Source organism: Anolis carolinensis, chromosome 6 (genome assembly GCF_035594765.1).
Source record: "Anolis carolinensis isolate JA03-04 chromosome 6, rAnoCar3.1.pri, whole genome shotgun sequence".
NCBI classification, from domain to species: domain Eukaryota; kingdom Metazoa; phylum Chordata; class Lepidosauria; order Squamata; family Dactyloidae; genus Anolis; species Anolis carolinensis.
The window spans coordinates 119,908,646-119,930,351 of NC_085846.1; the positions used below are offsets into that span (position 1 = coordinate 119,908,646).

The 21,706-nt window shown below is 49.5% G+C and overlaps 1 protein-coding gene across 2 annotated transcripts in view; it reads left to right on the forward strand.

Annotated features, from left to right (window-relative positions):
- kcnh2 (potassium voltage-gated channel subfamily H member 2) overlaps positions 1-21,706 on the forward strand; it is a 105,287-nt gene that overhangs the window by 64,063 nt on the left and 19,518 nt on the right. Inside the window, exon 1 of one of the 2 annotated variants that reach the window (XM_062983680.1) lies at positions 14,834-16,247. The exons of the other annotated variant lie outside the window; for it this stretch is intronic. Coding sequence (XP_062839750.1) covers positions 15,615-16,247 — 633 coding nt within the window. The 5' untranslated portion in view covers positions 14,834-15,614. Of the gene's footprint in view, positions 1-14,833; positions 16,248-21,706 lie in introns of those variants that run through there. 2 annotated transcript variants of the gene reach the window in all.

Consider the following 21,706-nt stretch of genomic DNA (forward strand, 5'->3'; position numbering starts at 1 on the left):
CCCATGTCCGTCCTAGAACATCAAGTTGAGAAGATGGAACTGCAGGAGAGTGGGATCGGTGGTTTCGTCTGGAGGGGAGCAGCCACTCAGTTCGAAGGACTCTCTTTAGATGGCCATTGAGTATCTTGAGCTGGAGCCCAACATGAACCTGTCTCAGAAAGGGCTGGAGGAGGTAGGAGGGCCATGAACCTTCCCAAACCCCAGGTGGAACCAACCCCACAGCAGTTCTGGACATCTTGATGAGAATCATAGAACCATAGAGTTGGAAGAGACCCCCCCCCCCCAAAGGCCAACCAGCCCAATCCCCTTCTGCAGGAAGACACCATCCAAGCAATTCAAGCAATTGGATGCAGAAGGTCTCCAAAGAAGGGTCACCAACATGATCAAAGGCCTGGAAGCCATGGATCCCTCAAGCAATGTCCATATCCAGCCTCTGCTTACAAACCTCCAGAGAAGGTGACTCCAGTGGACTCCCAGAAGATCTTCCTAAGGTTTTAGTGTGAACCCATGGAGGAGCAGAAGGAAAGAAGCTTGCCTCTTCCATGAGACTTCCTTGCAAATACTTGAACCTGCCTATTCCGTCCCCTTCTCTCAACTTTCTCTTCTCCAAGTGAAACACCTCCAGCTCCCTTTGTCATTCCTCAGAGGGATCCATGGCTTCCAGACCTTTGATCCTGTTGATGATGCTTCTTTGGAGGCCTTCCACCTCCTCCTTGAATTGCTTTTATTATTATTCCAGGTGAGGCCTGACCACAGCAGAAGAGAGGGGCACCATCACTTCCCTCAATCTAAACACTATACTTCTCTTATGAAACCTAAAACCGCATTGGCCTTTTTAGCTGCTGCTTCACACTCCTGGCTCATGTCCACGTTGCGGTCTACTCAGACACCCAGATCCCTTTCACGGGGACTGCTTTCAAGCCAATACACTCTGCATCTGTTGAAATCCATTTGGTTAGTTTTGGCCATTCAGCTCCCTAATCTGGGAAGGTCACTTTGGATTCTGATCCCGTCATTAGGGAGATTCATCATCCCTCCCACTTTGGGGCCATCTGCATATTCGATCAGCATGCCAATGGTTATGTTATCATTAGGTCTCATTCTAGGTCAACTCTGCATGCCTTGGCACCTAGTCCATGCCCATGGCATCAACTAGGTCGGGATTAAAATGTTCTATTATGCAAATCTGAAATCACTGGGGGCGGAGGAGGACCTGAGGAGCAGCTGGCCGTTCTTCTAGATGGGGGTGTTGGTGTGAAGAGGAAGAAGAAAGCCCCTCCCAGACAAACTTTTCTAGGCCCAGAGAAGAACTGAGTTGCCAAATAATCTATATATATAAAAGAGTGATGGCATCAGGGCAGCGGACAAAACAACAAAACTACAGGCCCCCCCAACCTCAAAATTTGACAACACAACCTATCATTCACGGCTCTAGGTTGATACAACAAAAAGAAAAGAAAAATAAAAGTCCTAATTACAGGGAGAGGAATAATTGTTTTTATCCAATTGCTGCCAGTTAGAAGGCTAAGCTCCGCCCACTTGGTGTCCTAGCAACCTACTCAGCCCAGGGGACAGGCACAGTTAGGCCTCACTTAGGCCTCTTCCACAGATTATCAGATTTTAACTGGATTATATGACAGTGTAGACTCAAGGCCCTTCCACACAGCTATATAACCCATTTAGAATCTTATATTATCTGCTTTGAACTGGATTATTTTGACTCCACACTGCCATATAATCCTCTTCAGTGTGCATACTAAACATAAAGACTACCATACAACAGACATTCAATACCATCACTACCTCAATAATTTCTCACCAACACCACCAGACAATGCCACAGCAACGCGTGGCTGGGCACAGCTAGTATAATAATAATATAATAACTTTATTTTTATACCCCGCCTCCGTCTCCCCGAAGGGACTCGGGGCGGCTCACATGGGGCCAAGCCCAGGTAGTTACAGACACTACAAAAGACGCAACAATATAAAAACAAATCTATAAAACATTAAAATCTCATTTACAGTAAAACTTAGTTAGATAAAAACCTGAGAAAGCTCGTAAAAATGAACTGAGCCAGTGAAAGTGCATACAGTGAGGAATATAAACTGAAGGTAAATAACCCGGGACTGTTATCATGGTAAGGGGCTTGGGATGCGGTAAACATGAAGACTATTTCCAACTGAAGGAATGGAATAAAGTGCAACAGAGATACTGTTAATCAACAGGACAAACCCTAAACTTAAGGGTCAGGAGCATTCAACAAAGGCCTGTTGGAAGAGCCAAGTTTTTCTTCCAAGAGCCCCCAAAAACAGCAAAAACACCAAAAACAGCAGAGTGCTTTGAATGTGATTTCCCTGCTTCTTGGCGGAATGGGGTTGGACTGGATGGCCCACCAGGTCTCCTCCAACTCTAGGATCCTATGAGAGAGAGAGAGAGCTGTTCAGCAGTGGAACTCTCTGCCGCGGATTGTGGTGGAGGCTTTGAATCAGAGGCTGGATGTTCATCTGTCAGGAGTGCTTTGAATGTGATGTTCCTGCTTCTTGGCGGAATGGGGTTGGACTGGATGGCCCACCAGGTCTCCTCCAACTCTAGGATCCTATGAGAGAAAGAGAGGGCTGTTCAGCAGTGGAACTCTCTGCCACGGAGTGTGGTGGAGGCTTTGAAGCAGAGGCTGGATGTTCATCTGTCAGGAGTGCTTTGAATGTGATGTTCCTGCTTCTTGGCGGAATGGGGTTGGACTGGATGGCCCACCAGGTCTCCTCCAACTCTAGGATCCTATGAGAGAAAGAGAGAGCTGTTCAGCAGTGGAACTCTCTGCCACGGAGTGTGGTGGAGGCTTTGAAGCAGAGGCTGGATGTTCATCTGTCAGGAGTGCTTTGAATGTGATGTTCCTGCTTCTTGGCGGAATGGGGTTGGACTGGATGGCCCACCAGGTCTCCTCCAACTCTAGGATCCTATGAGAGAAAGAGAGGGCTGTTCAGCAGTGGAACTCTCTGCCACGGAGTGTGGTGGAGGCTTTGAAGCAGAGGCTGGATGTTCATCTGTCAGGAGTGCTTTGAATGTGATGTTCCTGCTTCTTGGCGGAATGGGGTTGGACTGGATGGCCCACCAGGTCTCCTCCAACTCTAGGATCCTATGAGAGAAAGAGAGGGCTGTTCAGCAGTGGAACTCTCTGCCACGGAGTGTGGTGGAGGCTTTGAAGCAGAGGCTGGATGTTCATCTGTCAGGAGTGCTTTGAATGTGATGTTCCTGCTTCTTGGCGGAATGGGGTTGGACTGGATGGCCCACCAGGTCTCCTCCAACTCTAGGATCCTATGAGAGAAAGAGAGAGCTGTTCAGCAGTGGAACTCTCTGCCACGGAGTGTGGTGGAGGCTTTGAAGCAGAGGCTGGATGTTCATCTGTCAGGGGTGCTTTGAATGTGATGTTCCTGCTTCTTGGCGGAATGGGGTTGGACTGGGTGGCCCACCAGGTCTCCTCCAACTCTAGGATCCTATGAGAGAGAGAGAGGGCTGTTCAGCAGTGGAACTCTCTGCCGCGGGGTGTGGTGGAGGCTTTGAAGCAGAGGCTGGATGTTCATCTGTCAGGGGTGCTTTGAATGTGATGTTCCTGCTTCTTGGCGGAATGGGGTCGGACTGGGGGGCCCACCAGGTCTCCTCCAACTCTAGGATCCTATGAGAGAGAGAGAGGGCTGTTCAGCAGTGGAACTCTCTGCCGCGGGGTGTGGTGGAGGCTTTGAAGCAGAGGCTGGATGTTCATCTGTCAGGGGTGCTTTGAATGTGATGTTCCTTCTTCTTGGCAGAATGGGGTCGGACTGGGGGGCCTGTGAGGTCTCTCCCTTCTCTAGGATCCTACGACCCCCCCCCCTCCCCTGCTCCCTTCTCCGGGTGCCGCATTCATCCTTCGCCTTCAGGGCCTGCGGCGGGAGCGGGGAGGGAGAGAGAGAGAGAGAGAGAGAGCCCTCCCCCCTTCCCAGCCCGAAAGCCCCTCCTCCCCCCACGCCACCCCCACCCCCGCGAGGGGAGCACCGGGTTCTCCTGCAAGGTCAGCGCGGCCCCGATCCCACGGCTTCTCCCCCTTCCCTGGGTCTCTCTCCCTCCCCCTCTCGGTCTCTGTCTCTCTCTCTCTGCGGGCGGCGGGAGGGGCGCTGCGGTCCCTCGGGGGGGGGGGAGGGAGGGAGGGAAAGGAGTCCCGCCCGCCCGGAGCGCCATCTGCCCGCCCGCCCGCCCGCCTTCCCCGCTGGCTCGCTCGCGGCTCCTTCCTTCCTTCCTTCCTTCCTTCCTTCCTTCCTTCCTTCTTTCCGTCCGTCCGTCCGTCCTTCCTTTGCCCGACGGCCGCCGCCAGTCCCGCCGCGGGGAGGGGATGGCGCAGGCGGGGCGGGCTCCGTCGGGGGCGCCGCCGTCTTCGGGGCGGAAGGGCAGCGGCGGCCCCGGGGCCCCTCCGGAGGGCAAGGGCAAAGGCCGGGCCAAGAGGGCCGCCCGCATCTCCAGCCTCGCCGCCCACGAGGTACGCCACGCGGGGGGGGGGGGTCTCCCCGAGGAAGGGACCTGCCCTTGAGCCCCTCCCCCCTTGAGTCCCGCTCCTCCGGGTCTTGAAGCTGGAGGGGGCGCCCAAAGGGCATCTAGACCGCCCCCGAAAGGAGGAGGAGGAGGAGACCCAAGCTCGTAGCCAGGATTTTGTTTCAGGAGGGGTTGGGATTTTGTTTTTGTTTTTTTTGGGGGGGGGGGGGCTGAGTCAGAGTGAGGGAGGATCTACCCTCGCAAACCTTTGGTATCGTTATCCCAAGACCCCCATGCAGAATGAGCGCCCGCTGTCAGCTCCAGCTCCTGCCAATCTAGCATTTCGAAAACATGCCAATGTGAGTAGATTAATAGGTACCGCTCCGGTGGGAAGGAAACGGCGCTCCATGCAGTCATGCCTGTGGCCACATGACCTGGAGACATGCCCATAGCCAGGATTTTGTTTTGGGAGGGGCTGGGATTTTGGTTTGGGGGGGGGGGGGCTGAGTCTGAGCGGGAGAGGGTCTACCCTAGCAAACCTTTTGTATCGTTATCCCAAGACCCCCATTCATGCATATGGGATATATTGAGCATGGGGATCAGATCATGATATCAATAAACATAACAGTTTAAATCATAAATGTAAGGCTTTCTCGCGGACCACCCTGAGAATTTCGGGGGGGGGGGCTGAAGCCTCTCAAGCCCCCCCCCCCCCGCTACATGCCTGGAGACACCCCCCCCCCCCCCCCGGTCCTCCACTCCAAGCCCCTTCTCCCTCCCATTATGCAAGAAGGCACCATCCAATCCCTCCCAGCAGATGGACATCCAGCCTCATGCTTAAAAAAAGCAGGCAAGGGCAAACTTCGCGCCCCCCCCCCCCCTTCCAGGTGTTTTTTCCCTTTGTCAACTTGATCTAGACACAGCAGGGTCTGCTCCCATCCCAATGTGCACTTCCAAGAATTTGCAGCACTTTATCAGTCACCTCGTGTTTACAATATTTATATGGTGCACCTTACCCAGTCTACTTTTACAACCTCTCCGTTTTAATCCATGTTTTTATTAGTTCTTGTCATTTGTTTTTATTGGCTAATGTTTACATTTTTATAACTGTGCATGCCTTTTGTCTCTTGTTGTGTTTTATATTGCTGTTGTTTTTATTCGGGCTTGGCCCCTTGTAAGCCGCCCTGAGTCCCCTTTGGGGAGATAGAGGCGGGGTATAAAAATAAAGTTATTATTATTATTATTATTATTATTTTGGATTACAGCTCCCACCATTCCTTCTTCTGGGGAGGCTCTTGATCCCATCCCTTCGCAGGTGTGGCTGGTGGGGAGGGCAGACAGGGCCTGCTCAGTGGCGGCCCCTCCCTCAGCTATGGAATTCCTAGGGATATTAGATCAGCCCCCTCCCTCCTGTCATTTTGCAAACAAGTGAAAACTTAGCTTTGGTGTCAAGCATTTGGCCCAATTTCCCATGCAATACAGTTGGAATTGGCTTTGGATTGTTGAGTACGATTATCTGACTATCTGGCTTTGGATCGATGCACAGTAGTCATCTAATGTTTACATATGTTGTGTTGTCGAAGGCTTTCATGGTCGGGATCACAGGGTTGTTGTATGTTTTCCGGGCTGTCTGGCCATGTTCTAGAAGTATTCTCTCCTGACGTTTCGCCCACATCTATGGCAGGCATTCTCAGAGGGTGTGAGATATGGAGAAACTCAGCAAGGAAGGTTTATATATATATATCTGTGGAAAGTCCAGGGTGAGGGAAGAACTCTTTGTCAGTTGGAGGCCAGTGTGAATGTTGTGGTTAAGGGTTTACATATGTTGTTTTAATGTTGTTTTAAAAGGTTGCTCGATTGTTTTTAGTTGTTGTTGTCCAGGCACGGAATAATGCCGCCCTTGCAAGCTGCCCTGAGTCCCCCTCAGGGTGATATAAATTATCACGATATAAATACCGTAAATAAATAAGTCCCAAACACCGGGAGGGCCAAAGTTTGCCCAGAGAAGGAAGGAGAAGAGAGGCTCCCCGGCCTCCGCCGAGCAGCACTTCCATCCTGCCAGGAAGGGGTCCTTCTGGGGAGGATGGGAGTCAGGCCCAAGAAAGCCCCCCTGCCTTCCTCCCCTGGGCCCCCAAGACCCCCTTTCTCCCACTTCATAGGAAAGGGCTATTTGGGAATGGGAGGGGGAGAGGGCCCTGGAGAAACGCCCCCCTTGACTGCCCCACAGCCCCCAGAGCTGCCCCTCTCCCTTGACCACCTTTGGACCCCAGCACAGCCCCCTACCCCAAGACCACCATCCCCTTGACCCCATGTCTTGGGGCAGAGGCAATGAGTCCACCTCCTTCAGGTGGACATCCTCATTTTGAAGTGCCCCCCAGTAGACCCTTCCCCTGGACCCCAGCACACAAACCCACTCTGCTTCTGCCCAGAGGCACTCTTTTCCTTTGAGGTCGGGAAGTAGCTCCGGACCCCAGTGGGGGGTTCCCCATGGCTGGCAGTTTGGGGCAAGGCCCAGGGGCTGGTGACTGAGGGGGGGGGCACCACACTGGGGCAACCCCCCCCCCCCCCGGGAAGATGGTTAATTATCCAACATGAATTCTAAGCTTGCACTTATTGTTCTGTGTTGCACATTGATATATATTTTGTGGAAATCACTTTTAATATGTGTATTTTATGGAATGTTTTAGATGTGAAGGGGCCCCTGGTGGCACAGTGTGTTAAAGCGCTGAGCTGCTGAACTTGCGGACCGAAAGGTCCCAGGTTCAAATCCCGGGAGGAGAATGAGCGCCCGCTGTTAGCCCCAGCTCCTGCCAACCTATCAGTTCGAAAACATGCCAATGTGAGTAGATCAATAGGTACCGCTCCAGCGGGAAGGTAACGGCGCTCCATGCAGTCATGCCGGCCACATGACCTTGGAGGTGTCTACGGACAACACCGGCTCTTCGGCTTAGAATTGGAGATGAGCACCAACCCCCAGAGTCGGTCACGACTGGACTTAACATCAGGGGAAACCTTTACCTTACCTTTAGATGAGAATGTGTTTTTAGGGATGTTGCATCCTGCCTCAAGCCATGAGGAAAGGCGAATAAGAAATACAATGTATTGTCAACCACAATCACTGGGTCATTGTGTGTTTTCCAGGCTGTCTGGCCATGTTCCAGAAGCATTCTCTCCTGACATTTCACCAGCATCTATGGCAGGCGTCCTCAAAGGTTGTGAGATTTGTGGGAAACTAGGCAAGTAGGGTTTATATTTACAGTAGATTCTCACTTATCCAAGACTCGCTTATCCAATGTTCTGGATTATCCAATGCATTTTTATAGTCAATGTTTTTAATATATCGTGATATTTTGGTGCCAAGTTCGTAAATACAGTAATTGCAACATAACATTACTGCTTATTGAACTATTTTTTCTGTCAAATTTGTTGCATAACATGATGTTTTGGTGCTTAATTTGTAAAATCATAACCTAATTTGATGTTTAATAGGCTTTTCCTTAATCCCTCCTTATTATCCAAGGTATTCGCTTATCCAAGGTTCTGCCGGCCCGTTTAGCTTGGATGTGAGACTCTACTGTATATATATCTGTGGAATAATGTCCAGGATGGGAGAAAGAACACTTGACTGTTGGAGGCAAGTGTGAATGTTGCCATTGACCACCTTGATTAGCATTTAATGATCTTTGAGCTTCCAAACCTGGCTGCTTCCTGCCTGGGGGAATCCTTTGTTGGGAGTTGTTAGCTGGCCTTGATAAACTAGGCAAGTGCGATATCTATCTATCTATCTATCTATCTATCTATCTATCTATCTATCTATCTGTGGAATGGTGTCCAGGGTGGGAGAAAGAACTCTTTTCTGTTGGAGACAAGTGTGAATGATGCCATTGGCACTGAATGGCCTTGCAGTGTCAAATCCTGGCTTCTTCCTGCCTGGGGAAATCCTTTGTTGGGAGGTGTTAGCTGGCCCTGATAAACTAGGCAACTATCTATCTATCTGTGGAATGGTGTCCAGGGTGGGAGAAAGAACTCTTTTCTGTTGGAGACAAGTGTGAATGATGCCATTGGCACTGAATGGCCTTGCAGTGTCAAATCCTGGCTTCTTCCTGCCTGGGGGAATCCTTTGTTGGGAGGTGTTAGCTGGCCCTGATAAACTAGGCAACTATCTATCTATCTGTGGAATGGTGTCCAGGGTGGGAGAAAGAACTCTTTCCTGTTGGAGACAAGTGTGAATGATGCCATTGGTACTGAATGGCCTTGGAGCGTCAAATCCTGGCTTCTTCCTGCCTGGGGGAATCCTTTGTTGGGAGGTGTTAGCCGGCCCTGATTGTTTCCTATCTGGAATTCCCCTATGTAATGAATATTATTCTTTATTTACTGTCGTAATTTTAGAGTTTTTTTTTAAATACTGGGAGCCAGATTGTGTTCATGTCCATGGTTTCTTACTTTCTGTTGAAATAGTCCACCTGCTTCTTGTGGATTTCAATGGCTTTTATGTAACAAAATTTAGGAAAGATATTATGTTCCTTGGCTGTCCAAGGGTTTTGGACTTCAACTCCCACCATTCCTAACAGCCTCAGGCCCCTTCCTTTTCCCCCTCGGCCGCTTAAGCGGCCGAGGGGGAAAAGGAAAGGGCCTGAGGCTGTTAGGAATGGTGGGAGTTGAAGTCCAAAACCCTTGGACAGCCAAGGAACATAATTTGGCCATCCTCCTCCTCCTCCGGTCTGGGTGTTTACAACCCTCCTAGTGCGCTTTCCCTGTCACCAAATGATACATGTTGTGTGTGAGCAGGAGCTCTGCTTCCCAGCCTCGGTGCTTGTCTCCATTCCAGGCTTTTCCTTAATTTGGAAATCCTCTGCTACAACAGAGCCAGGAGGGGATTGTGGGGGGGTCTGTCTGGCTTGAGCGTGAGACCTTTCTGCTCTGGTCTGCATTGGCCGCAGAAGGGCCCCCCCGAAAAAGAACGGTTCTTTGCCAATTCCTCTCTGGGAATGAGCTTGACATCTACCTGGGGAGCAGTCAATCCAACCCAAGGCAGCCTGGGTTCATGGAGGGGGTGGACAGCTGGACATGGTCACTTGGGGAGAGTTTGGGAAAGTATGTTAGCAGCTGCGGTTCTTTGGTCAAAGGGAAATAAAGGAGGATGATAGAGTTGAGTTGCTGTGAATTTTCCGCACTGTCTGGCCATGTGCCAGAAGCATTCTCTCCTGACGTTTCCTCCACATCTATGGCAGGCATCCTCAGGGGTTGTGAGATATATTGGAAACTAAGCAAGTGGGGTTTATATTATTGACACAACGACGTTGTATGACACAGCAAACAAGATAGATATGCTGGATTTTGTTTCACAAAATCACAAGTCGAACACTTCCCAAGTGTCTAGGACTGTGTGATGTATTTTCGGATGATGCGTGCAGATCCCAGTAAGGTGGCCTTTTGCAGTTGGCAGATCGTAATTTTGTCAATGTCTATTGTTTCCAAATGCCGGCTGAGATCTTTTGGCACGGCACCCAGTGTGCCCATCACCACCGGGACCACCTGCACTGGTTTCTGCCAGAGTCTTTGAAGTTCAATCTTGAGGTCCTGATAGCGGCTGAGTTTTTCCTGTTGTTTTTCTTCAATGCGACTGTCACCTGGGATGGCAACATCAATGATCCAAACCTTGTTCTTTTCCACAACTGTGATGTCTGGTGTGTTGTGTTCCAGAACTTTGTCAGTCTGGATTCGGAAGTCCCACAGTATCTTTGCGTGTTCATTTTCCACAACCTTTGCAGGTTTGTGATCCCACCAGTTCTTAACTGCAGGGAGGTGATACTTGAGGCATAGGTTTATTATTATTAAACTTTATTTGTACCCCGCTAGCATCTCCCGAAGGACTCGATGCGGCTTACAAAGGCCAAGGCCTCAACACACAATATAACAATACAAAGCAAAGGCAAATTAAAACAATTAAAACAGTATAAGCCACAAGCAATAACAATATGCTAAAACACAATAGAACTGAGCCGGGCCAGAGTAATGGGTACAAGATTAAAAGTGCTGATGTGACAGGTGATATATAAGGCTTCTAGGGCAAGTGCAGAGTGCGATATGCAATCTTAGTTCTAATAAAGTGCTTATGGGACTTGGTATTGGAGATATATCTGTGGAATGATGCCCAGGGTGGGAAAAAGTGCTTCTTTGGTTGACTTCACTGGTTGGATAGCAGAGCACTTCATGGACCAACCTGGACACAGGATATTATTTGAGAACACAGAAATGCTTGACCCACTCCAACTGTTGGGAATCATCCTGGACTACTCAAGTCTAGATGTAGTCAGATAGATGATAGAGTTAGATGGAGGGAATCCTTTCCCTGTTTCCAAAGCATGCCTAGACAGGCTTTACTGTGTTTCACTCTCTCCTGTGTACGTCACATCCCTTACTTTGAAGTTAGTAGAAACGTGAATCTCCAGGGTCATTAACTCCTCATTGGTCAGAATGTCTTTTATGGCCCCAATAAACTGGACCGTGCGGTTGGAACCTTTTTTGTTTCTCTCTTCTCCCTTTGTCCCTCTAGCTAACAAGCAGCATCTTGCTGTCTCTCCTGGCAAGATGTAACTATTTAGATGTTTGTTATTTTTCCTTAGAAACCAGTCTAGAGTAGACTAGACAGCTCCCAAGCCTTTCTATCTACAATGGAGTTCTTTTTACCTGAATAAATACTTTTTGAACTTTTACTGAGACTCTGCAGTCCATTGCAATCCTAAATGGTCAAAGGCTTCTCTTTGCTCACCCCGTGTAAGTAACTGCTGCATTTGAAAGCTTTGCTTTTGCTACTCTGCTACATTTTGGTGGAATCTCCCCCAGAGAGGGTTAAATTGAGTCTAACCGCTCAGAGATTACCACAACACCAACAACCACCATGTCAGACTACACAGAGAAGCCACTGAAATCCACAAGCAGGTGGACAATTTCAAATGAAAGGAGGACACTATGAAAATGAACAAAATCTGGCGACCAAAATCGGGCTGTGGCGCAGCTGTTGAGCAGCTGCCTTAAATCTCTCTGACCATGAGGTCATGAGTTCGAGCCAGCCCGTGGTGGGGTGAGCACCCGTCAATTAAAAAATAAAAAATAGCCCCTGCTCGTTGCTGATCTAGCAACCCGAAAGATAGTTGCATCTATCAAGTAGGAAATAAGGTACCACTTATAAAGTGGGGAGGCAAATTTAACTAATTTACGACGTTGGAATGAGGAAGTGCCGTCAGTGTGGATGATGAAGCAGCTGCTCCCCCCTGTGGCCAGAATCGAACATCCCCTCAGAAGAAGGTTAACTTGCCTCTACGTGTGTCTCTCAGTCTCTGTTTGATGTGTTTATGGGCATTGAATGTTTGCCCTATGTGTGTATAATGTGATCCGCCCTGAGTCCCCTTCGGGGTGAGAAGGGCGGAATATAAATACTGTAAATAAATATAAATACTGTAAATAAATTAAAAAAAATTCTAAAATCAGGACAGTAAATAAAGAACAACACTCAGAAAACAGGGGAACGTCAGGCATGAAACAATCAGGGCCAGCTAACACCTGCCAACAAAGGTTTTCCTCAGGCAGGAAGAAGCCAGACCTTGAAGCTGCAAGGCCATTCAATGCTAATCAAGGTGGTCAATGGCAACATTCACACTTGTCTCAAGCAGATGAGAGTTCTTTCTCCCACCCTGGACTTTCCACAGATACATAAACCCAACTTACCTAGTTTCCAACAGACCTCACAACTTCTGAGAATGCCTGCCATAGATGTGGGTGAAACATCAGGAGAGAATGCTTCTGGAACATGGCCAGGCAGCCCGGGAAACTCCCAGCAACCCAGTGATTCTGGCCATGAAAGCCTTTGACACCAGGATGATAGAGTTGGAAGGGGCCTTGGAGGCCATCCAGTCCACTCCCTTCTGGGGACTGAACGTTGATTGGAGGTTGGAGGCAGACAGAATAAGCTCTCCAAAAGGGCAGCGGGAAGGGGGGGCGGGGGGGGGGGGAGAAGCTTGCAGTTTTGTCTACTTGGCACTATCTTCTTTGGCTCAAACCACGAACAGCATCAACCCCTCTCCTTGCCGGTGGCACTGTTTTGTTTTCCCCAAAAGCAAACAAAAACACTGACGGACCCTTTTCCCACATTGATTCTTTAAGAAGTGGGTTTTCTGCACCAGTGGGAGTGGGTTGGGCCAGGGCCGTAGCCAGAAAAAAAATTCAGGAAGGGTTTTGAAAATTTCGGAGTTAGGGGTTGAATCCTTAGCCCCCCCCCCCCCCCCTACAAACCTGTCAATATCTGCTTTCAATAGTGCCTGGAGGGTCTCTTAATGTTTTGCGTCTCATAGACTTAGCATGGGGATTTGGTTAACCAGTTAAAATTCATGAGTAAACCAAGTTTTTTTTATAACCTGAAAAATTTCGGGAGGGGAGGGGTTTGAACCCCTACCCCCCCTCGCTACAGGCCTGCATTGCCCCCCCCTTCCCCAAACAAAACACCAAAGCCTCTGCCCCCCCCCCCCCATACACACACACACACACACACAAGGCTCTTCCCAGGGCCTTCCCCTTCGCTGCCCCAGCCAACAGCCAAGCCCCGTCTGGCCAGATTTTGACCCAATTTGGTGCCCAGTGGAGTCCAGTTAATTTTAGCAGGGTCAGGGTCGGCGCTTAGGTAACCAATTCCCCCCCCCCCCCCAACCCAGATGAAAAGGGAGGACCTTGCTGAAGCCAACGGAGGCGGTCCAGCCTCCCTCCCTTTCTCCTTCTTCCTTCCCAGGGCTTTGGAGGGGGATCGGTGGTCCTCGGGTGGTCCTCGGTGCCAGTTGGGGGTCTGTGCCAAGAATGCCTCATTGCAAGGCCTCTCCCACCCCCCAATTTAAAGGGAGGGCGCCCCAATGAGAAATAGAATAACGAATAATATAACATAAATAATCTAATTAAAACAATTAAAACCAGCAGAGTATATAAACATCATTAAAGTGTACCACAACCAACCTCAACAACCAGTAAAACCTTTTATCTCCAGTGGCTGATGCTGTATTATTACTCATTTGTTCTGATTTTATGTGTTTTATTGTGTTTTTAAAATGTTTAAATGGTTTATTTGATTTCATTTATGTTATTACTGTTTTTGTATTGATATTTGTTGTAATTGCTTTTTTTTGTTTTGTTTTGGGCATTTCCCCATTTAGCCGCCCCGAGTCCCTTTGGGGAGATGGTGGCAGGATAGAAAAATAAAGTATATTGTTATTTATTATTATTATTATTATTATTATTATTATTATTATTATTATATTGTATGACAAAGCAAACAAAACAGACATGCTGGATTTCGTATCACAAAATCACAAGTCGAACACTTCCCAAGTGTCTAGGACTGTGTGATTTATTTTCGGATGATGCGTGCAGATCCCAGTAAGGTGGCCTTTTGCAGTTGGCAGATCGTGATTTTGTCAATGTCTATTGTTTCCAAATGCCGGCTGAGATCTTTTGGCACGGCACCCAGTGTGCCCATCACCACCGGGACCACCTGCACTGGTTTCTGCCAGAGTCTTTGAAGTTCAATCTTGAGGTCCTGAGTTTTTCCTGTTGTTTTTCGTCAATGCGACTGTCACCTGGGATGGCAACATCAATGATCCAAACCTTTTTCTTTTCCACAACTGTGATGTCTGGTGTGTTGTGTTCCAGAACTTTGTCAGTCTGGATCCGGAAGTCCCACAGTATCTTTGCGTGCTCATTCTCCAATACTTTTGCAGGTTTGTGATCCCACCAGTTCTTTGCTGCTGGGAGGTGGTACTTGAGGCATAAGTTCCAATGGATCATTTGGGCCACATAGTTGTGCCTCTGTTTGTAGTCTGTCTGTGCGATTTTCTTACAGCAGCTGAGGATATGATCAATGGTTTCGTCGGTTTCCTTGCACAGTCTGCATTTTGGGTCATCAGCTGATTTTTCGATCTTGGCCTTAATTGCATTTGTTCTGATGGCTTGCTCCTGGGATATGGTGGGCCTGGTCAGATTAGAAGGAGCAGGGGAAGGACTTGTGCAAAACACAAACTATAGGGTCAGGGCTGGGGGCAGGCATGTAACTGGGGGAGGAGGGCTCGAGAGGCTTCAGCCCCCCCCCCCTGAAATTCTCAGGGTGGTTCACGAGAAGGCCTTAAATTTATGATTTAAACTGTTATGTTTACTCATATCATGATGTGATCACTGCTCAATATATCCCATATGCATGATGGGGGTACTGGGATAGTGATACAAAAGGTTTGCTAGGGTAGATCCTCCCTCACTCAGACTCAGCCCCCCCCCCCTCCAAATCAAAATCCTGGCTATGGGTCTGGCTGGGAGTAAAGTGCCGAATAAACCTCAGCAGTAAATGAGGGCTGGGCAGTCATGATCAGGGACTAACCTTTCATGCAAAAGCACGCTGGAACATCCATGTGGAAGGTGGACAGAATGGGAGCTCATCTAATCTCCCTGGGGAGGGAGTTCCAGAGCTGGGGGGGCCACCACAGAGAAGGAAGGCCCTCTCCCTTGTATCCACCAACAATTTGAACAGTGCCAGTAAAGGATCATCTATCCTAAAAACATGGCCAACGGTAACAAGAAGAAAGGAAAGGGATAGATCTGAGGGTTCATAAGGGAAGCTGCGGTCACAAAGATTGGCAGGACCCGAACCCCTGTTTAGGGCTTTGTAGGTGGTCGCCTGCCCTTTACATTGGGACCGGGACTTATGGGCAGCCAGAGGAGCAGGTCCAGGGGGGCGTCGCCCACTCCCCAGAGTGACTTCCAGTGAGCAGCCCTCCGAGGGGAGCCAGAGCCTTTTTCCCGGGTGGGTCCGCTCCGCGTCCTTTCTCTCTCTGACGTTCTTTCTGCTTCAGGGCCAGAATCGGAAGGACACCCTTTCAGGCACCACCCAAACCCTCCCAAGAGATGGCCACCCCCGGAGAGGTTTTTCTCGATGCTGGAGCAACATAATAATGTGTATTGATAACATATAGGAAATAGGGAAGGGCCCGAGAAGAGAAGGCTCTGCTCCCGAAATAGATGCGCAGAGGGGCGGAGGCTGACTCCCTCCCCCCTCCGGACTGTCAGCCAGGGCTGGGCACTGATGCCCCCCCCCCTTTGTGTGTGTGTGAGTGGGGGGGGGGGTCCTTCTCTCTCCCCCCTTCCCTTCTCCCTCTTGTACGAAGCCCCCCCTTGTGTGTGTGGGGAGGGGGCAATGTGGGTCCTCCCCCCCCCCTATGCAAGGGGGGGCTGCCTCTCTTGGCGCTCCGGGAGCAGCGAGCAGGGCAGGCTGGGTAATATTTCCGCCCCAATAACTCGGCTGCCGTGCCGTGCCGGCGCTTCCCGGGCAGAGCTGCTTCTCTGCCGCCCCGACGGCCCTCCGCTCCCTGCGCGCCTCTCTCTGCGCCCCGTCTTTTGTGGGGTGCGCCCCCTGCCCCGCCCTCGGGATGCCCCCCAGAGAGGACGAGGAGGAGGAGGAGAAGGGGGGCTGCTTTGCCCACTGAGCCCCCTCCCCTTTGCCCCCTTTTCCTCCTCCTCCGTCGGGCGGGCGAGGATGCTCCCTTCGCTGCTCCAGCTTTTGCAGGACTGCTCGGCCCCCCCGCGCGGAGGGGGAGGGGGGAGGGACATGCCCCCCCGGGTGCCCCCCCTCTGCGGCGCCTGCCTCAACGCAGGGCGACCCTCCCCCAAGGGACCCAGCCACCGCCGGGACCACCAGGACGAGCGACACCCAGAGAAGGTAGAGCCCGGGGGTCCGCCCCCCCCCCCTTTCTGTGTGTGCGCGAGTGGGGAGGGGTCCTGCGCCTCTTTGGGAGACCCTTCTTTCCCTAAGCCGCCCCCCCTCCCGTTCCTGGCAGGTCTGGTTAGCTCAAGAGGGCTCAGTTTTGGAGAAGAGGGGCTCCTAATAATAATAATAATAATAATAATAATAAAATTTTTTTTCGTGTCAGGAGCAACCAGAATTGCTTCTGGAGTGAGAGAATAGGCCCTCTGCAAGGATGTTGCCCAGGGGACGTTGCCCGGATGTTTTGATGTTTTACCATCCTTGTGGGAGGCTTCTCTCATGTCCCCGCATGGAGCTGGAGCTGAAAGAGGGAGCTCATCCGCGCTCTCCCCGGGTGGGATTCGAACCTGGAAGCCTTCAGGTCAAGCAACCCAAACTTTAAGTCACAAGGCTTTTATCCCCTAGGCCATCGGAGGCTCCACATAATAATAATATTAATAATAATAATATTACTACAGTAGAGTCTCACTTATCCAACATAAACGGGCCGGCAGAATGTTGGATAAGCGAATATGTTGGATAATAAGGAGGCATTAAGGAAAAGCCTATTAAACATCAAATTAGGTTATGATTTTACAAATGAAGCACCAAAACATCATGTTAGACAACAAATTTGGCAGAATAAGTAGTTAAATATGCAGTAATGTTATGTAGTAATTACTGTATTTATGAATTTTGCACCAAAATATCACGATATATTGAAAACATTGACTACAAAAATGCGTTGGATAATCCAGAACGTTGGATAAGTGAGACTCTACTGTAATAATACAGACTCTGGCACAAGCCAGTCAAGGGGGTCCCCGTGGTGGACGGCACACTGCATGCAGTGCCTCAAGACCTTGGCCTGCACTTAGACACTTAGCGCTGACAAAGCTTAGCACTTGTCAGCTGCAAAAGGTCATCCTACTTGGATCTGCACGCATCATGTTTAAATATACAGTAGAGTCTCACTTATCCAAGCCTCGCTTATCCAAGGTTCTGGATTATCCAAGCCATTTTTGTAGTCAATGTTTTCAATATATCGTGATATTTTGGTGCTAAATTTGTAAATACAGTAATTACAACATAATATTACTGCGTATTGAACTACTTTTTCTGTCAAATTTGTTGCATAACATGATGTTTTGGTGCTTAATTTGTAAAATAATAATAATAATAATTAACTTTATCCCACCCTATCTCCCCGAGAGGACTTATAAGAGGAAAGCCCTCCCTTCCCCCCCCCCCCCCCCGACCTCCCTTTGGGCAGCCCCCAGTCCTTCTTGTTGTTGTTGTTGTTGTTGTTGTTGTGTTTATGGATTTCCCTCTCCTAAATGAGACACAGGCCCCTTCTACACTGCCCTATAACCCAGGTTCTGATGCCAGATTGTCTGCTTTGAACTGGATCATATGAGTCTACGCCAGGACTGGGTCATCTTTGGCCCTCCGGGTGTTTTGGACTCCAACTCCCACCATTCCTCACAGCCTCAGGCCCCTTCCTTTCTCCCCCCAGCTGCTTAAGCTGTTAGGAATGGTGGGAGTTGAGGTCCAAAACTTCTGGAGGGCCCAAGTTGGCCCGTGCATGTTCTGCAGAAGTCAAGCCCAGTCTATTTGCAAGCGCATAGCTCTATGTACGAAGCAGCAAATTCGGAGTGGCCTGAGCACTGGAGGCTGGGGCTCAAACCCGGCACTGCTCAGCCAAAGAAGCCCACTGGCTGATACTGGGAAAGTCACACTCTCTCAGCCCAAAACAGCAAACCTCATGCCAATAAAACCTCATCGCCACAATTAGGTGGAACTCACTTGAAATAATACAGTCACAACAATAACAACGATGACTCTTGAGCATGTGCAAAGTGTCTTTTTCTGCCACCACAAGGAGGGCTGGGTCCCAGGGACGAGTGCCTCTTCTTCCCCAGGGAAATCTCCTTCCATCCCAGTCCAGAGTCAAGAGAATGCCCTCCGTCCTGCACATCCATGTACGAAAGTCCCTCCGACCTCCCCAAAGGATGTCCTAGGTCATAAGAAAGGGTTCTCCTGCCCCGTTCCTCCCCCAAAATGGGTCACAACAGGAACCTCTGGCTCCAAGGATGCCCAGTCTCGACTGAAGGTGGGCAGCAGTCCAGCAACGCCAATGCTCAGAACTCATCATGAGCTGCTGACCATGTGCATAGAGAGAACCCCTCCACAGAGAGTTCCAGCCCCCTTCTCCAGTGGCGCAGGCCATTGATGATATGCCTTTACCTGCCCCCCCCCCCCCGAGTGAGGACCCCCCAACCATGTACAAGGAAAGATGTGCTGCCTTGGAGCATTCAGGGGATGCTCCTGAGCATAATAAGGAGAGCACCTTTCCCCACAACATGCACCCGGGGAAAGATGGGATGATGTAACTAATCATGGCCTCTTTGCGGAATTTAGTAATAATAATAATAATAATGCAGTAGAGTCTCACAGAGCCCCCGGTGGCGCAGTGTATTAAAGCGCAGAGCTGCTGAACTTGCAGACCGAAAGGTCGCAGGTTCAAATCCGGGGAGCGAAGTGAGCACCCGCTGTTAGCCCCAGCTTCTGCCAACCTAGCAGTTCGAAAACATGCAAATGTGAGTAGATCAATAGGTACTGCTCCTATTGGCAGGAAGGTAACAGCGCTCCATGCAGTCACATGACGTTGGCAGTGTCTATGGACAACGCCGGCTCTTTGGCTTAGAAATGGAGATGAGCCCCACCAACCCCAGAGTCGGACACAAGGGAACGTCAGGGGAAACCTTTACCTTTACTAGAGTCTCGCTTATCCAACCTTCGCTTATTCACCATCCTGTATTATCCAACGCAGTCTGCCTTTTAGGAGCCAATGTTTTTGTAGCCAATGTCTTCCATATACAGTAGAGTCTCACTTATCCAAGCCCCGCTTATCCAAGCCTCTGGATAATCCAAGCCATTTTTGTCAATGTTTTCAATATATCGTGATATTTTGGTGCTAAATTCGTAAATACAGTAATTACAACATAACCTAATTTGACGTTTAACAGGCTTTTCCTTAATCCCTCCTTATTATCCAAGATATTCGCTTATCCAAGCTTCTGCCGGCCCGTTTAGCTTGGATAAGTGAGACTCTACTGTATTGTTGCTATATTGGTAAATACAGTAATTACTACATAACGTTACCGTGTATTGAACTGCTTTTTCTGTCGATTCGTTGAAAAACATGATGTTTTGGCGCTTCATTTGTCAAAATCATAACATAATCTGACGTTTAATAGGCTTTTATTTAATTCCTCCTAATTACACAACATTTTCGCTTAGCCTACGTTCTGCCGGCCTGTTTATGTTGGATAAGTGAGACTCTACTGTACTAAACTTTATTTATATCCTGCCCTATCTCCCCAACGGGGGCCCAGGGCGGTTAACAACCTACAGCAGCAAATATTTAATGCCATAAAGTGCAACCAGCAGTAAATACTACCAGTGTAGGACAGGCCTGGGCCAACTTTGGCCCTCCGGGTGTTTTGGACTTCAACTCCCACCATTCCTAACAGCCTCAGGGTAGAAGAACCCTTTTCTGTTGGAGACAAGTGTAAATGATGTCATTGGTACTGAATGGCCTTGCAGTGCCAAATCCTGGCTTCTTCCTGCCTGGGGGAATCCTTTGTTGGGAGGTGTTAGCTGGCCCTGATAAACTAGGCAACTATCTATCTGTGGAATGGTGTCCAGGGTGGGAGAAAGAACTCTTTTCTGTTGGAAGCCAGTGTGAATGATGTCATTGGCACTGAATGGCCTTGCAGCGCCAAATCCTGGCTTCTTCCTGCCTAGGGGAATCCTTTGTTGGGAGGTGTTAGCTGGCCCTGATAAACTAGGCAACTATCTATCTATCTGTGGAATGGTGTCCAGGGTGGGAGAAAGAACTCTTTTCTGTTGGAGACAAGCGTGAATGATGTCATTGGTACTGAATGGACTTGGAGCGTCAAATCCTGGCTTCTTCCTGCCTGGGGGAATCCTTTGTTGGGAGGTGTTAGCCGGCCCTGATTGTTTCCTATCTGGAATTCCCCTATGTAATGAATATTATTCTTTATTTACTGTCGTAATTTTAGAGTTTTTTTTTAAATACTGGGAGCCAGATTGTGTTCATGTCCATGGTTTCTTACTTTCTGTTGAAATAGTCCACCTGCTTCTTGTGGATTTCAATGGCTTTTATGTAACAAAATTTAGGAAAGATATTATGTTACTTGGCTGTCCAAGCGTTTTGGACTTCAACTCCCACCATTCCTAACAGCCTCAGGCCCCTTCCTTTCTCCCCCCAGCCGCTTAAGGAAAGGGCCTGAGGCTGTTAGGAATGGTGGGAGTTGAAGTCCAAAACATCTGGAGAGAGGGCTGTTTTGGCCTTGTCTGTTATGGCAGGGGGGGAGGTGCGCGAGGGAGGGATGTCGGGCACCTTGTGGGCCTGCGCCAAAGCCGAAGCCACGCGCCGCTTGTCAGGGAGGATGAGCCGCCGCCGCTGCCACCAAGGGACGGCTCTTGCCTGGGGCCGCTTCCCCTCACGCTTGGCCACGCAGCGGCTGATGCTCCCTTGGCTTTGCGTTGGCAGGAGGGGGAGCGCATGCGCACGAGGCATGTGTCTGTGTGCGTGTGGAGGGAGGCCTTGGCACATCCAAGGAGACCCACTTCTGCTTTGCTTTGGAGAACAAGGAGGCTGCCAAGGGGATAAGTGTCCATGGGGGGGGGGGGCGGTATGCCCATGCCCCATCCCCACACAGTTCTCTGACCCAAGAATCTGTGGCACCCCAACAAGGCCCCACCTTGCTCTCAACACACACCACTGAGACAGACTTGATATAATAATAATAATAATAATAATAATAATAATAATAATAATAATAATAATGCAGACTGTGCAAGGAAACCGACGAAACCATTGATCATATCCTCAGCTGCTGTAAGAAAATCGCACAGACAGACTACAAACAGAGGCACAACTATGTGGCCCAAATGATTCATTGGAACTTATGCCTCAAGTACCACCTCCCAGCAGCAAAGAACTGGTGGGATCACAAACCTGCAAAAGTATTGGGAAATGAGCACGCAAAGATACTGTGGGACTTCCGAATCCAGACTGACAAAGTTCTGGAACACAACACACCAGACATCACAGTTGTGGAAAAGAACAAGGTTTGGATCATTGATGTTGCCATCCCAGGTGACAGTCGCATAGATGAAAAACAACAGGAAAAACTCAGCTGCTCTCAGGACCTCAAGATTGAACTGCAAAGACTCTGGCAGAAACCAGTGCAGGTGGTCCCGGTGGTGATGGGCACACTGGGTGCCGTGCCAAAAGATCTCAGCTGGCATTTGGAAACAATAGACATTGACAAAATCACCATCTGCCAACTGCAAAAGGCCACCCTGCTGGGATCTGCGTGCATCATCCGAAAATACATCAC